This window comes from Giraffa tippelskirchi, chromosome 6, assembly GCF_054371585.1.
Source record: "Giraffa tippelskirchi isolate mGirTip1 chromosome 6, T2T-mGirTip1v1.2.pri, whole genome shotgun sequence".
Lineage (NCBI taxonomy): Eukaryota > Metazoa > Chordata > Mammalia > Artiodactyla > Giraffidae > Giraffa > Giraffa tippelskirchi.
In genome coordinates this window covers 35,041,355-35,055,981 of record NC_137280.1, presented here as the reverse complement: position 1 = coordinate 35,055,981, position 14,627 = coordinate 35,041,355, and the positions used below count along the sequence as shown (strand labels likewise).

Here is a 14,627-nt window from a genome sequence, read left to right as displayed (position 1 = left end):
TCTTTGCCCGTCAGATTGAATCAGAAGGAAAGTTTAATAAGCGAGATTGAAGGTTTTAACCCTGTAAGGTTGGCTTTGTGGTTAGAATGTTATTAGCTGTGATGTTAGAAAAGCTGCTTTAATGTTGGTAGTCTTTTAGCGTGCTGTTGGAAGTCAAATCTGGTAACTCTTTGAAGAATGAATTAAACTCTTTCCTTAACCTTTGACGCTACTACCCCTTTTAGGAGAACATCCAACCGAGAAAATTCTTTTTATCATGTCAGGATAATGTGAAATATGAGAGTAGTATGTAAATGTAGAGGAAGCTATTTGGATAAGACTTCGTGAATGATTATACTAAATTCATCTCCTTAAACTTTTTGTTGAACTTCTCTTTCCAAAGGTATGCTTTTGGTAAATTGTGGTAGTTTTTACTTGCTTCCTTCTCTCCAGATTTCTGTGCTGAGATTTTCTGTAATCCCCTTTTTCAAAAAGTTTTCATATAAATGTAGTTTACTTTAAACTTAGGATATTTGAAATGTTGAATGTAAAGTTACTTCTACCAACTAGTTGATTCGAACTGGTAGAGAATGTATTTACCAAAATCATAAGTTCTTAGTTATAAAACAGGTAAACGGTACTTCAGTTCTTAGATCTTGTCTTAGTATTTCTAGACTAAAGATAATAGTCTTATCATTTTGATAATCTCTTTTCAAGCTGAGCAGATGTTAATCAGTCCTCCTAAGACAACCTGTGGTTGTGGCTGGAATTCATGCTTTTGTATAGGTAGCCGGGCATTGATCTCAGAAAGTCACCTTTCAGATACTAGTCCCTTTGTGTGTTGGAGTGATCTTGCTGTTTCGAACACTTTTAGTGGAGTTAATTAGGCACTGTCTAATAACCCTGTAGCCCAGAAATTTCTCAGAAGTTGAGACTTTAACGTTAAAGCATAGGGTTGTTTTTCTCAGGGGGACAGTGGCAACAGTTTTTGCACAACTTGTAGTTACCTAAGCCCTACAAGAAAGGTCATTTAAAGATGTAAGGCCCGGAAAGGTTAAGTAAATTGTCCCAAGTCTTACAGTTCTTGGTTATAAATGAGACTAGCCTTTATAAGGAATGTTGCAATGGAGGAAGGAAAAAAAAAAGGTTTTGGAGTAAATCTAGGTTCACATCTCAGCTTTCTGCAATTACTAGCTTTGTGAGCTTGGGCATTGGAGTGCCAGACTTGTCTTCTGTATGCCAAACACAGATGTCCCTTATTTTGGCAAGTAATTATTCTGTTCACATTTTACAGAACAGGAGTCTAGAGGCTTCAACGTGTTATATATTCCTGAAGTACTTAAGTATGATGAGGTGGAGGGCTTGTGAAAATGAAAGTATGCTTTTCTAAGTGATTAGTTGGTTATTTAGAAAAATCTGAAAGGACAATCAAACTGAATTTTCTTAATTCAGTGGGCCAGTTACTCTTCTTCGGTGTAGTCTGTGTAGACAGATCTGAATGGGAGTGCAAATTATTACAATTAGCTGCTTAGTGAACCTGAAATCAGAGGAAGGGGGAATTAGTTGGATAACCTTATGATAGACTTAGCATGGTGTATTCCTCTCCCCTAGACATATATCTGGATTAGGGAATTCATCCCTAGGTAAAACCTTTTCTAAACTTAATCCCTGAATTATCCCTCCCTTACCCTTTGCCCCCTTGAAACTCCCTTTTTACAATATAATCTGCAGACCAACTTCTTTCTCTTAGGGTATTATTTCATTAGACTGAGAATAATACAATTTAGTAAGTCATTCCTGTTTGTCTAAGGCTATTTATTGGTTCCCTTGGTTGGATTTTGGATGTTTCCACTCTGAACTGATCCTAATCATTTCTGTTTTCATTCTAAGCTTATTTTGGGGTATTACCTTGTAACTGACCCCAGGTACCACCTATAGGATCTTTTTGTCTTGTTAATACATGAGTGACAGGTTCAAGAACTGACTTATTTCTTCCTGTGCACAGTTAATCATTTTTGATTACCTGCAGGAGGCAGTATAACACAGTCTGTAAGAGCCTTCTTGAGCTTAAAAGTAGGGGGCCCTGAGTCCTAATCCTCTTTCTTGACAGGTAAATGAGTTAACTTCCAGTTTCTTCATGTATGCAAAGTGTATATGCCAGCACCTAGTCACTTAGTAAATGATAACCATTATTTATTATCACCATTACTTATTTCCTTTGGAAATAACTAACTCTGTGGGGTGGGGGGAGCTGGTACCTCATGTCTCAATGTTACTGGTTTTCTCAGTTTGCAAGCCACTTAATCTCATGGAATCACTCTTGATTCTAGAGAACAAGCCAGTTTTTTTCATGCTTTTAGAGACTTTGGCCGTTCAGGTTCTTTGAACATTCTCATCGCACATGCAATTTTTCACATCTTCATGAAGAATATCTTGCATGAGCTTTCTCCTGCCTTAAAATTACTGAAATAGTTTTGTAGTTCCTCAGGCAAGAATTAAGTTTGAAGTTGGGACTTAGTTCACACCCTTTATCCCCCCTCCCCACTTTTTTTCTTTAATTTTAAGGAGTCGGTTTTTTGTGAGGAGTTTAGCCAAATCTTAGTATGTGAATAAAGGTTACTTTACTTTTTCTTACGATTTCTGTAAGGGAAAAATCATGCTGGTGGCCAAGAGACTGTGGCATATTCTTTTTTTTTGGTGGCGGGGTGGGGGGGGCTGCCTTGCTACTTGTGGGCAGGATCCCTGACTAGGGATAGAACCTGTGTCCCCTGCAGTGGAAGTAACCACTGGACTGCCAGGGAATTCCCAGGGGCCCATTCTTAAAACCTTTGATATTCTGTTATTTTGATTGTTAAGAATTGCTCATGCAAGAGTCTACAGATGCTCTCAGAATCTGTTCTTCATAGTTCTATTTCTGAAAGATCCTTGTATTTTATAAGGATGTAAGGGACAACATATAATTTCTATTTTGAGTAACAACTGACTGTGTATATTTTGAGAGTCTGGTTTAGTGACTTATATAAGTCAAATCTTATATAAGATTTGACCATTTGGCCCAGAGGACTTTAAAACTGCTTTAATAACACTGATTACCACTGTATCTTGGTTCAGATTACTTTCTACCCAGTTGGGAAATTTTCATAGCCTAAATCACACATTCTGTCAACTCTTTCCAGTTTAGTAAGCCTAAAACATGTGTTCAGGTGTGTTACTGTTATAAACTTAGTTAACCTTTCCAGAAAGTAAATACTTAATTCAGATCAGTGATCTGATTAAAATTACTAATTGGACTATGTTGGTGAGCAGCAAAAGCAAAGGTGAGACAGACCTTCCAGCCTTCTTTGCATTTGGCAAAAATTAAATTGTTTTTTTTAAGGATTTTGGAAGAAAGACTGAAAACCTTTCACTGGGAAGGAGAAATAGATTTTACAGACAACCACGGAGCCTACGGTCCATTAAATAACCGATTTGTGTAATATTTATATAGGTTCTAGCAGGCATTCATTGTGTTTGTAAAAGCTGATTCCTTTTCCCTTGTGTTTTTGATTATACTTTATAATGTGTCTAGGGACTTTTTTCTCCCTCTTACCTCCCTATTAGGTAGATTCCAAGGCACTGAAGATAAACCTATGTAAATAAGACATTTTTCTGACCTCAAGAAACTTGTACTCTAGTAAGGAGAGAGAGACATTGCAGTAAAATGATAGCTACCATGTTAGAAATATATTCAAGTTACAGTTAAGATGCTAAAGGAAGTCATCATTCTATTTGTGAAGGTTGGGAGAACCTTGTAGAATTGGCTCCTAACTTGTGTTAAATGAGTGAGTGTTGAAGAGGGGAGGGCATTCTAGGCATTGGAGTTGGAAACAGCTTGAGCATAAAGGAAATTGAAGCCTTGATGTGTCTGAGAAGCAGATGATTTAATTCAGCAAGATGAAAAATCAAGTTTGGGTAGACTGCAGGTTATGGATGATCCTTTTATGTTGAAATGATTGTATTTTTTTCTGTTGGGCAAACCACTTAGCAGTTTTAAGCGGAGGAGAACCACAGTGAAATATGTGTAAGTTGATGTGTAGAAGCACCTGTTGGTATGTATGTGGTTTTTGAGGAGAGCTGGTAATAAAGCATATTTTTGGCAGATAAAATTGGCTGGAAGTTGTAATCACCTGAAGACATCTACCCCAGACCTATGGATTTACAATTTCTGGGGATAGTATTAATACTTAAATTGCAAGAGAAAAGGTCATCACTCAAGGAGATCAGAGAAGAGATACTGATTTCAAAGGAGATATTCCTTTATCTACTGACTTACATAATTTCTCAATACTACTAGCAGGCATTTATTTGGCATCATGCTCACTGTGGCCTTGTTTGTCCTCATAGTAGAAATGGAATTTGAGTTTTAGAATTTGTGTTTGTAAATGGATATTGATATTTTTACTTTCAGTATACTGTTCCAGTGGGTTGCAGCAACAAAAGATTTTTATGTTTTTAATGCTTTCATTTTACACTTTGTGTTTGAAATATTTTTTTCCTACTAATCCATTTATCAAAAGGGGACTGGAATTCTGGGTAGGGAAGTAAATACTAAGTACTTGATTTTTTTTTTAGCCAGTAACATTTTCTAATCATTTGTGCATTGACTACAGATAGCTAACTTCAGCTGAATTTCTCTCTCCCCCTGTCTCTCTCAGAAGAGTGGGGAGACTGGGTAGTGTGATCTTGGGTTCTCTACAGTAGCAGGTGTTACCCAGTTCCCCCAGCTGGAATGCTGTGAATAAATACCCTATGATCTCCCTCCACACCTCTGCCGTGAAATCTAATTAATCATTCAAGTTTGGATTTTACTTTAGAAATTTTCCGGGCTCTGCCTCACTTCCCCTCCCCCCATTACTGTTATCTGTCTTACCTAGTTAGGGTCCTTGTTTGTTGTAGGTATGCTGCACACCTAACAGTGGCTTGCCCTGGTCACAGTATTTCCAGTGTCATCCCCTGGTAATTATCCTCCACTTTGCTACCACAGTCATCTCTTTATCAGTTAATTCAGTCAAATCATTCTAAAACTCTGTAGGCACCTATACCAGTGGTCCTTAATTTTGTGCAGGGTTCAGATCTCTAGATAATCTGGTGCAAGTTATAGACACTTAGCTCCAAAAACATTAAGAGCATATTTGCATTTCTTGGACTTTTTTGGATCACTTTGGAGTTTTTCATAAATCAAGAATTGTGAGGATGTTGTAGACATTCTTGGTTCTTTTTCTTATGCTGTCTCATTTGCTTAGACTCTCATCCTCTCATTCCACTCTTGCATCCTTCAAGGCTCTGCCCAGATCTTTGTTTCAAAAAAAGATCTCACCCAAACTCCCCCAGAAACTGGATTAGGTTCACCACCTCTCTGCTCTCTTAAAGCTCTTGTTATACTCTTCAGTATCTTAAGAATCTTGCTCAGTAGTAATAACTTTAGGCTGGGAACTAAATCATTTTGCGTTTCCAGTGTAGAACCTGTCTGATACAGGCATTCACTTAATGCTTATTAAATAAGTGAGTAAAGTCAAGATTTTTCAAGCTTTTAGCAGCTTTTTCTCTGATTAAAATGTTTACTTTTGGCCTCTCTGGAAATAAATTTGAAGATAATAAACTGAGGATTTTAACCAAATACATACTTCTATATTTTCTTAATTTTGGAAGAGTTAATTAAGGTCTCTAAAAATAATTTTACTTATGGACATCTCCACAGATAAAAATAACAGGAGACTTTTCATATTTATAGAATCTCTGGTGTAACACATTGTCTTTTTTTTTTTTTTTAATCTGAATGTCTGTTTCCTTAGTCTCCTTGTTTATCTAGTTTAGACTAATGCTTGGCTAAGTTGTGTTTTCCTTTTTGGGAAAGGGAATAGAAAATTTTCCAACTAGTCTTTAAAAAAATCAGTTCTGGAAATACTTAAACCTTTTTATCAGTGTATTTTTATCAGTGGTATCTCATGTTTATCAATATACTAAGAATGGACATAGAATGTTAAAGAGGGAACCAGAGAGATAGAGATGACTTAAGTTCTTAGGGACCTACTGTTATTTTTGTCTTTAGTAACTAGGAATTTATTTGGTTTAGCAAGTAACATTGACAGTTTATTTTAGTGCTTTCTTGCTTCATTTTACCCCTATCCTCAATAATACTCCCCTTGTAGAGTACATGTACTCTTGATTGGTAAACTCTTCATTGTGAAGAGCATATATAATATGTGCTACAGAAACATGGCATAGTGCTCTGATCAGTACAGAAGGAGAAATTGCTAGGGCTGTTTGTAGCATGTAACATTACTATTCTGTTACAGTAGTAATGAATAAAAATAGTTGTTGAATAGTGTGTTTGGCTTGTATAGCGTGTGTCAAAAGTGGAATGGACAAATATTTTTGTGGATAGGCTTTTGTCTTTAAGTTATTTTTAAAAATTAGGACATTTGGTGTGATAATGGCAGAGAATTACAGAAATTGGGACTGGCCCAGAAATTTCAGAACACAGTGACCATGGCCTAAAATGACTGCTATGACATAGCCATCTCCTTCTTCAAGTGTTTGAACTGCTTAATGCATAAACTTGAAGCACTTCTTGACTTGTAAAGGCTAATTCACTGCTTCCACAGACACTTTACCATGTGCTGCCAAATTTTTTGCTCTTACTGTTACTACAGTATCTGTTAGAACTTTGAACCAAATGAGCTTTGCTGGGCAGGTATTACATGCACAGCAAAGCTTACTTTTAAGTCTGCATCATAGAGCAATGTAGTTTGGAAATTTTCTGTAGTGAGTAGAGAGCATAAGCAAATTAATAAAAAGTCTTATTTAGGTAGCCTCATAAACGGTATGATGAGTCTATAGAAAATTACAGCAGTAACAACTTTAGACATTTTTAGGATTCATTTAGTTCTTTGTATAGAGTCCTAAACATTTCCCATCCCTTTGCTAAGTAGTTGGAAACTTCACAGCATACTGGTTTTATGTACAAGATATACAAGTTAAAATATCTTGTTACCTCACTTCCTTTCTTCCAGCCCCCAGAAGCAAAAATTTGGGACTTAATCGTGAATTACTTGGTTGCTTTATTCCATCTGTGGCTGTTAGCAGTTTTTGCTTATGATTGGGTGTCTAATAGGAGAAAATAACGGATTCAGAATATGGGATATTTTGGTATGACAGAGCAAGAATGTGGGGGTGGGGTTAGAGTATAAGTGTAATTAATGATACACTTAATCATTAATTAAGTGATAGGGAAGTGATAGGGATGCTGCCAAGGGTCAGTTGGAAGTGCAGAGGGAATTCTCTGCTTCCTGTGCTTCATTCTGTAGCGATCGTATACTCCAGATTTGCAGGATTATCTGTAATGTTTCATTATTACTGTGAAATACTGATGTGTCCTGGAATTCTGGCATTTTTATTCTGTTTCAGTTGACTTCTCATACCTGGAAACAGCACGAAAATTCTTAGATGGATCATGTGATGTGGTTTAGTTTCAGGATTATTATATGCATGACGCGCTGTATTCAGAATTCAGAATGGAACCTAATGTTTATGTGATTAAGCTATACCCATGTTGAGGTTGCTTCCCACGTGATGCTAGTGGTAAAGAATCTGCCTGCAGTGCAGGAGACCCAGGTTCAATCTGTGGGTCAGGAAGATCCCCTGGAGGAGGGCATGGCAACCCACTCCAGTATTCTTGCCTGGAGAATCCACGGACAAGGGAGCCAGGTGGGCTACACAGTCCATAAGGTAGAAAAGAGTTGACACAACTGAAGAAACTGAGCACAGTTAAATGGAGATGTGGGATTGCTTAGAATCTCAGCACCATTTATAATATTCTATGAGAATTTTTTTGTGGTCCTAACAACTTTGTTCCCTACACCCTGCCCCCGGCCCCCCCATTCTCTATTCCTCTCCAAGCACATCAGTCCTCCCAGCATCCAACAATCCAGTATGTATCTTTTCTGTGTTTTTCCCAGACTCTGTCTACTCATAGACCTGTATACATGTGTATTATTACGACTTGTATTTAATATTTTGTGCCAAAGAAAATAATGAATCTTTAACACTTAAGAAAGAATAGCTGCTGCTGCTGCTAAGTCGCTCCAGTCGTGTCCAACTCTGTGCGACCCCACAGACAGCAGCCCACCAGGCTCCGCCGTCCCTGGGATTCTCCAGGCAAGAACACTGGAGTGGGTTGCCATTTCCTTCTCCAGTTCATGAAAGGGAAAAGTGAAAGTGAAGTCGCTCAGTCGTGTCTGACTCTTAGCGACCCCATGGTAAGAAAGAATAGACACCTGCCTAATTTAGGGAGCTTACCCACCTAGTGCCTGGAGAAGGAAATGGCAACCCACTCTGGTATCCTTACTTGGAGAATCCCATGGACAGAGGAGCTTGGTGGCCTACAATCAATGGAGTTACAAGAGTCAGACATGACTTAGCGACAAAACTACCACCACCCACCTAGTGACTGTGAATAGGACCTGAAGTTCTTATTTAGAAACACTGCTAGTACTTACTGCTTTATTAGTTTAAGGAAGGACACATAGTTAATAACTAGTGTAGGCAGCATTCCAAAATCTAGATCATATTCCTTTATTCTTGCTGTTGATACCATATTATTTTACAGGAAATTATGGTAACTTACAGTGATGCTAAACTGAACTTAATGAGTAATTAAAAGATTTGATAAGAGGGAAGATTATAAACATTAAGTATTTTGAGTTCAGAAATTTTACCTGATGGGTAGTATTTATGATCCTAAAGAGATAAGTCATTTTGAAAATTGATTGGGGATTTATATAACTGGGTATTCCTGTAGTTTGAAGCACATTTTTTTAAATTAGTGTCTTACCTTACTTTCTCTTTCAGTTCAGTTCAGTCTCTCAGTCATGTCCGACTCTTTGCGACCCCATGGACTGCATAGTTAGATATGATTAACTTTGTTGACCTAAATTGTCTGACTCAATATTTGCCAAGACTTTTAAAATTCACTTTTTTAATAATTTAAATAGAATGAGATGCTGAACATATTTTAATCTGAATATTTTAAGTTCAACCAGAAAAACAACTGTGTTCTTAGCAGTTACAGAGATAAGGCAGATTAATTTGATTCTTATGAATGTTTCTTTACGTGAGAAAACAATCACTTTTTTATTTTCATTTAATTTAATTTAATTTTTTTTTTTTTTTTTGGCCATATCACTTAACTTGTTGGATTTCAGTTCCCTGACTAGGGATTGAACTCAGGCAATGGCCAGTGGACCATCAGGGAATTCCCTGTTTTAATTTTAAATAATTCTCCTGATACACAGTATGCTTTAAACAATTCTAATCCTCAGGATGTTTCTGTTTTTTTTTTTTTAATGAAAGCAGTGGATTGCAGCAAGCTGTTTACACCCTTTCTCTTTTAGATTGTGAACACCTCAGTCTCAAAATATGTAATGATTACTAACAGATTAGTGTATTTGATAGTGCTTTTTAAAAGTTACATTGACAATGATTTGTTGTCTTTGGTATGGAGGCTTTAAAAAGTAAATAAAATTTAATGTTAATGTTTTCCGTCTATTGCAGGAGTCAGAAATACCATCAGAGGAGGGGTACTGTGACTTTAATAGTAGGCCAAATGAGAACTCTTATTGCTATCAACTTCTTCGACAACTAAATGAACAGAGGAAGAAAGGTATTCTTTGTGATGTCAGCATTGTGGTGAGCGGAAAAATCTTTAAAGCTCATAAGAACATCCTGGTTGCAGGCAGCCGTTTCTTTAAGACTTTATATTGCTTTTCAAACAAAGAAAGCCCTAACCAAAACAATACTACCCATTTAGATATTGCTGCAGTTCAAGGTTTTTCAGTCATCTTGGACTTCTTGTATTCTGGTAACCTGGTGCTCACAAGCCAAAATGCCATTGAAGTAATGACAGTGGCCAGCTATCTTCAAATGAGTGAAGTTGTTCAGACTTGCCGAAATTTCATTAAAGATGCCTTAAATATAAGCATTAAGTCGGAAGCTCCAGAGTCTGTAGTTGTGGACTATAATAATAGAAAACCGGTTAATAGAGATGGCCTGTCTTCATCACGGGATCAAAAAATGGCCAGTTTTTGGGCAACACAAAATCTTACCAGTTTGGCAAGTAACGTAAAAATTGAAAATGATGGTTGTAATGTCGACGAGGGCCAAATAGAAAACTACCAAATGAATGACAGTAGTTGGGTCCAGGATGGTTCACCTGAGTTGACAGAAAATGAGTCTCAAGGTCAAACAAAAGTGTTTATTTGGAATAATATGGGCTCCCAGGGGATTCAAGAGACTGGCAAAACAAGGAGAAAAACCCAAGCTACAAAGAGATTTGTTTATAATATACCACCTAATAATGAAACAAATCTAGAAGATTGCTCAGTGATGCAGCCACCTGTTGCCTATCCAGAGGAAGATTTGTCTTTCATCAAGGAAGAACCAGGTAAATACTGTATTGAATATATACAGAGGTGTCTCAGTTTTTAATCTCATTCTGGTTGGATATAATCTTGTGTGTATTATTAAAGTAATATACATAAGAAATAGTAAATTTGAGTCTTTAATAGAAGGGAAAAAATGACTTGAACAATCATACATCTTATATAATCTTGTATCAAATGTAAGATTTGGTATATCTTAGTTTTTTCTCTACACATGTATATGTGGGTTTCTCAAAGGTTGTGTTAAATAATCAGGAATTTGCCCACATTTTATGGCATGTGGACTCTATGTATAGTTCTTTGATTTTCCTGGTCTGTGGCCTCTGCTCACTTTTTGTACCCAGTGCTGGAAGAGATAAAATCTTTGGTTGTAATATGTGATTTGTTTGTCACTTCAGAACGTTTTTGAGATTTAGTTAGCATTCTTTACTCTCAATTTTTTGTAGTTAATATTTGTTTTATAGAATTTTGCAAAAGTTAATGGGATTCTATTTTGTTTAGAACCACTCACTGTTCTGTTCTCCCCGTAAATCTTACAGAAACTGGAATATTTTAAGTTTGTCCCCGTTTCCTCATTTTCATTCTCATTTGCATTAGTTAAGTAAGAAGGGCCTCTGAGACCTTTCTTTTGACTATAAGAGCCTTTGCATATCACATCTTTAGTGTTGTTGTTTTTTTTGAAAAATAAAGTGAGGAGGACCATTGTTGAAGAGTGAAAATAGATTTGAAACTTTAACTTAATTGTCTTTGTATAACTTACTTTTATTTGAAGTAGTCTAGTGGGTTTGAGGTTTTCCTTTGTGGACCCCAGACTTGACCATGTCCACCACTATCATATATCATTTAGTGCTTGTGTTGCCTGAGAGATCTGTAACTGTTCAGTGTCTGATTTATATGATGGTGATTACCTGGGTATGGAGTGCTTTTCACTTAAAAGAATCATTGTTTTTAGTTCCCAAAGGGCAAAATGCCATAATCCTGTGAAATTGTTTCCCTGGATATTTAGGTTTGGGTTTAGTTTTCATTGGTAGAAATCACATGGAAATCAGGATACATGTATAATGAATACTGTTTGCTGAGCTTTCCCCTCAAACTTGTCGAGTCTTGAGCAATAAAATCCCAGAGGTGGTTTCTTAAAAGTATTAATGATAGACTTAGCAGCACTTTGATTTGGCTTAATTTTTAATGTAGAAGATCTTGAATCAGTTCTCAGAGTTAGAATTGCATTTTTTTTTCCTACTGCATGAATTACTCAGTTAACAGTACGGTGGGAGGCCTGTAGTGTTTTTTTTTTTAAATATAGGTACACGGAATATAAGGAGTAAGATTGTTTTTTGCATAGTAGTTGATTGACAAAACTAACTAAGCTAACCTCATTCTTAAAACTAATGCCACACATAATTGGAGTGATTCAAAGAGAAGAAAAGCAGTATTAATTAGAACCACAGTGCATACTTTCAAAAATAACATTACTGGTGATTATCATCTTAATAAGCAACTCCTAGTTGAGGTTGTATCAATGCACTAGGTCTATCATAATTTTTGGTACTCTAATATGCTTTTATCTTTGATAGCTTATAAAAAAGATAATTCTGTCATTGATGCCACCTTAATATCTGATGAACCTTGCTTAACTGAAATTTGGTTATATCAGTGATGTGCTACATTCCCGCTGTTAAAACTTTTAATAACTTTTTGGTGCCTCTGAATCCATGTTCGTTCAGTGGCAGAAAATCCTGTAAGAGCTAGAACATGATATGATACAGAGCTAGAAAATTTTTACTGTAAAGGGCCAAGCAGTAAATATTTTGGGGTTTGCTGGTCGTGAAGGCAGTTACTTAACTGTCAGTGTAGCATGAAAGCTGTCATAGAAAGTATGTAAACAAATGAACAGGAGTGTGTTCAGGTAAAGCTTTATCGCCAACCCTTGGTGTAGAGTAGTGGGTCTTAATCATGGCTGCATGTTGGCATTGCTTGGGAACTTTAGCCATCATGATGCCTGACTGTCCCTGCCAGGGATTTTGGTTTATTGGTCTGGGATGTGGCCTGGTAGTTGAAATTTTTGTCAGCTCTACAGGTGATGGTGCTATGAGTTACTGATAGAGGAAAGAGCCCAAATTGAATCAGGTTTTGTAAATGAGTTCTGCTACTTACTATGTTACCATAACCAAATTAAGCTAAACACTTGCCCTCAGTTTCCTCCTTCTTAGCCTATGCTACTTTTATAGGGTTATTTTGAAAAATGGCAACATAAAAACATAGCTGTCGTGGTCATCTTAGTCCCCCTTAAAGATTAAGATTTTTTTAAAATCAGTTTTCCAGTGCAGTGTACTTTGTACCAGATTCTTGATAGGTGGTCTAATAGCCTCAGCTTGACCTTTTGTTTTAATGTAGGATGAGTATGATTATAAGGAAGTTACTTTATATTGAGCTAGAATTTGCTTCTCCTTAACTTCCTAATTCTGCCATCTTTAGTAGTATAATCTGAGCCTAACCTCTAATCTCTTAAATCAACCTGGTAACCCTTCAGGTGTTAATATTTTAAAAATTTCCCCTGAAGTCCCCTTCTTTTAGGCTAAGTGCTATACCTCCTGCCTTGTGAATTCCAAACCCTTTTTACATCTTTCTTAATGGTCACAGGCAGTTTGTTTCACCCTGATGAAATGTTGGTGCACAGAATTGACTAGAACTCTCCAGGCAAATTCTGAGCAATAGAGAAAGAACATAGTGGGTCTGTATTTACCAAGGTCTTTCAGTTACTAAAAATAGAGGCAGGTTCCATCTTTAGGGCTGCCCAACATTAAAACCTTGGCAATTTATAAACTGGTGACCCAGTCTTTTAAAAAATTGAGGCTCATTTAAAGCGTCTAGAGGTCCACAGTACTGCTTATTTATTGAAAAAATAGTGAAAACTTTCGGTGAAATAATGCGTTTAAATGTATCTAAAATTCTTTACCTAATCATCTGAAAAGTCACGGTGAATTATGCATTTAGTCTATAAGCAGTGCTTGACATATTTGGATTTGTGGCTCTCTTTTAGGAACTGTGATTTCCCAGTTTCTTAAGCCTACTGTTTGTAGGCTATAAATAATGTTGTCTTCTTGCCATATACTGTTGAAGGTGGTATTTGGGTGCTTCATAAAGAAATGTAAGATTCTGAGATAAAGTTTATCAGAGGTTATATTCATAATGGTATTTCTTTAAAATCTTAGGCTAGTATACCTATTATCTGACTCTGCTGGGATTCCCTTCAAATCATTTTTGATTTGTACATGTAAATCTAAGATTAGAAATTAAGTTGTATAGGGGCAAAAGTAACCAGTGCCTTAATTGTTTTACACAGTGTTTTCATCTATGCTGTTAGAACAAGTCAGGTGTTAATCCCATTTTTATCTACTCTGGACTCATGGAACATGGGCTTTCTGAATCTCTATTTTTGTATTGTTTGTGCCAGTCACACTAGAAAGTTGCAGCCATTGTAAATAACTGTACTCTTCATGTAATACATTTGTATATATATGCATTTAGTAAGATTTTGAAATTTCTGACAAGAAACAAATACAAATAAAATTTTTAGCAATAAAACAGTGTGCTAGTCAATAGTATTAATATGGTTAGCCTAATTAACCTTTTTATTGGCTCTAAGATGATAAGCAGCTCTTCAGAATAAGGGAACAGTACTACAGGATGACAAACTTTCTGGTACTGAATTCTGAAAGGAATTTCTCCAGTGGGGTTTTATATAATTGACATCAAGACAGTTTTCTTAAAAGCATTTTCTAGTAAATACAGCAGTAGGTTATATAATTGATTTTTGTCTTTAATAAAAGCTGGTAAAATTTCATATAGATGATTGAATTTTTCATAATGATGTACAAATACTCAGATTGCCCGGTGGTTTTATTTGATCAAAGGATATAATTTAGAGTTTGTAAAGAATCTAAAAGCTCCTTTCTCTCATCTGTACTTTTTTTTTTTGCTTTGTGGCATTTGTGAATTTTTATTGATTCTTACAAGTAGAGTTGAAACCAGGTTTAATTAAGCTTTAACATTTTCAATTTGTGTGATTGTCTTTTGGTTGAAAAGCATATAATTCAAGTGTATAGAAAACAAATTTGAGAGAAGAATGCTCAAACTATATGTCTTTAAGATACCCTAATGAGTCATATT

General features: G+C 36.2%; 1 protein-coding gene across 7 annotated transcripts in view; it reads left to right on the top strand.

Annotated features, from left to right (window-relative positions):
• The window catches only part of ZBTB10 (zinc finger and BTB domain containing 10), a 43,994-nt gene that overhangs the window by 1,292 nt on the left and 28,075 nt on the right, over positions 1-14,627 (top strand). For all 7 annotated transcript variants that reach the window (XR_014057950.1, XR_014057953.1, XR_014057951.1 and 4 more), the window contains exon 2: positions 9,571-10,459. Coding sequence is in view for 2 of the 7 variants with exons in the window: in XM_081505112.1 (XP_081361238.1) it covers positions 9,571-10,459 (889 nt within the window). In the remaining 5 variants the exon portion in view is untranslated. The remainder of the gene's footprint in view (positions 1-9,570; positions 10,460-14,627) is intronic.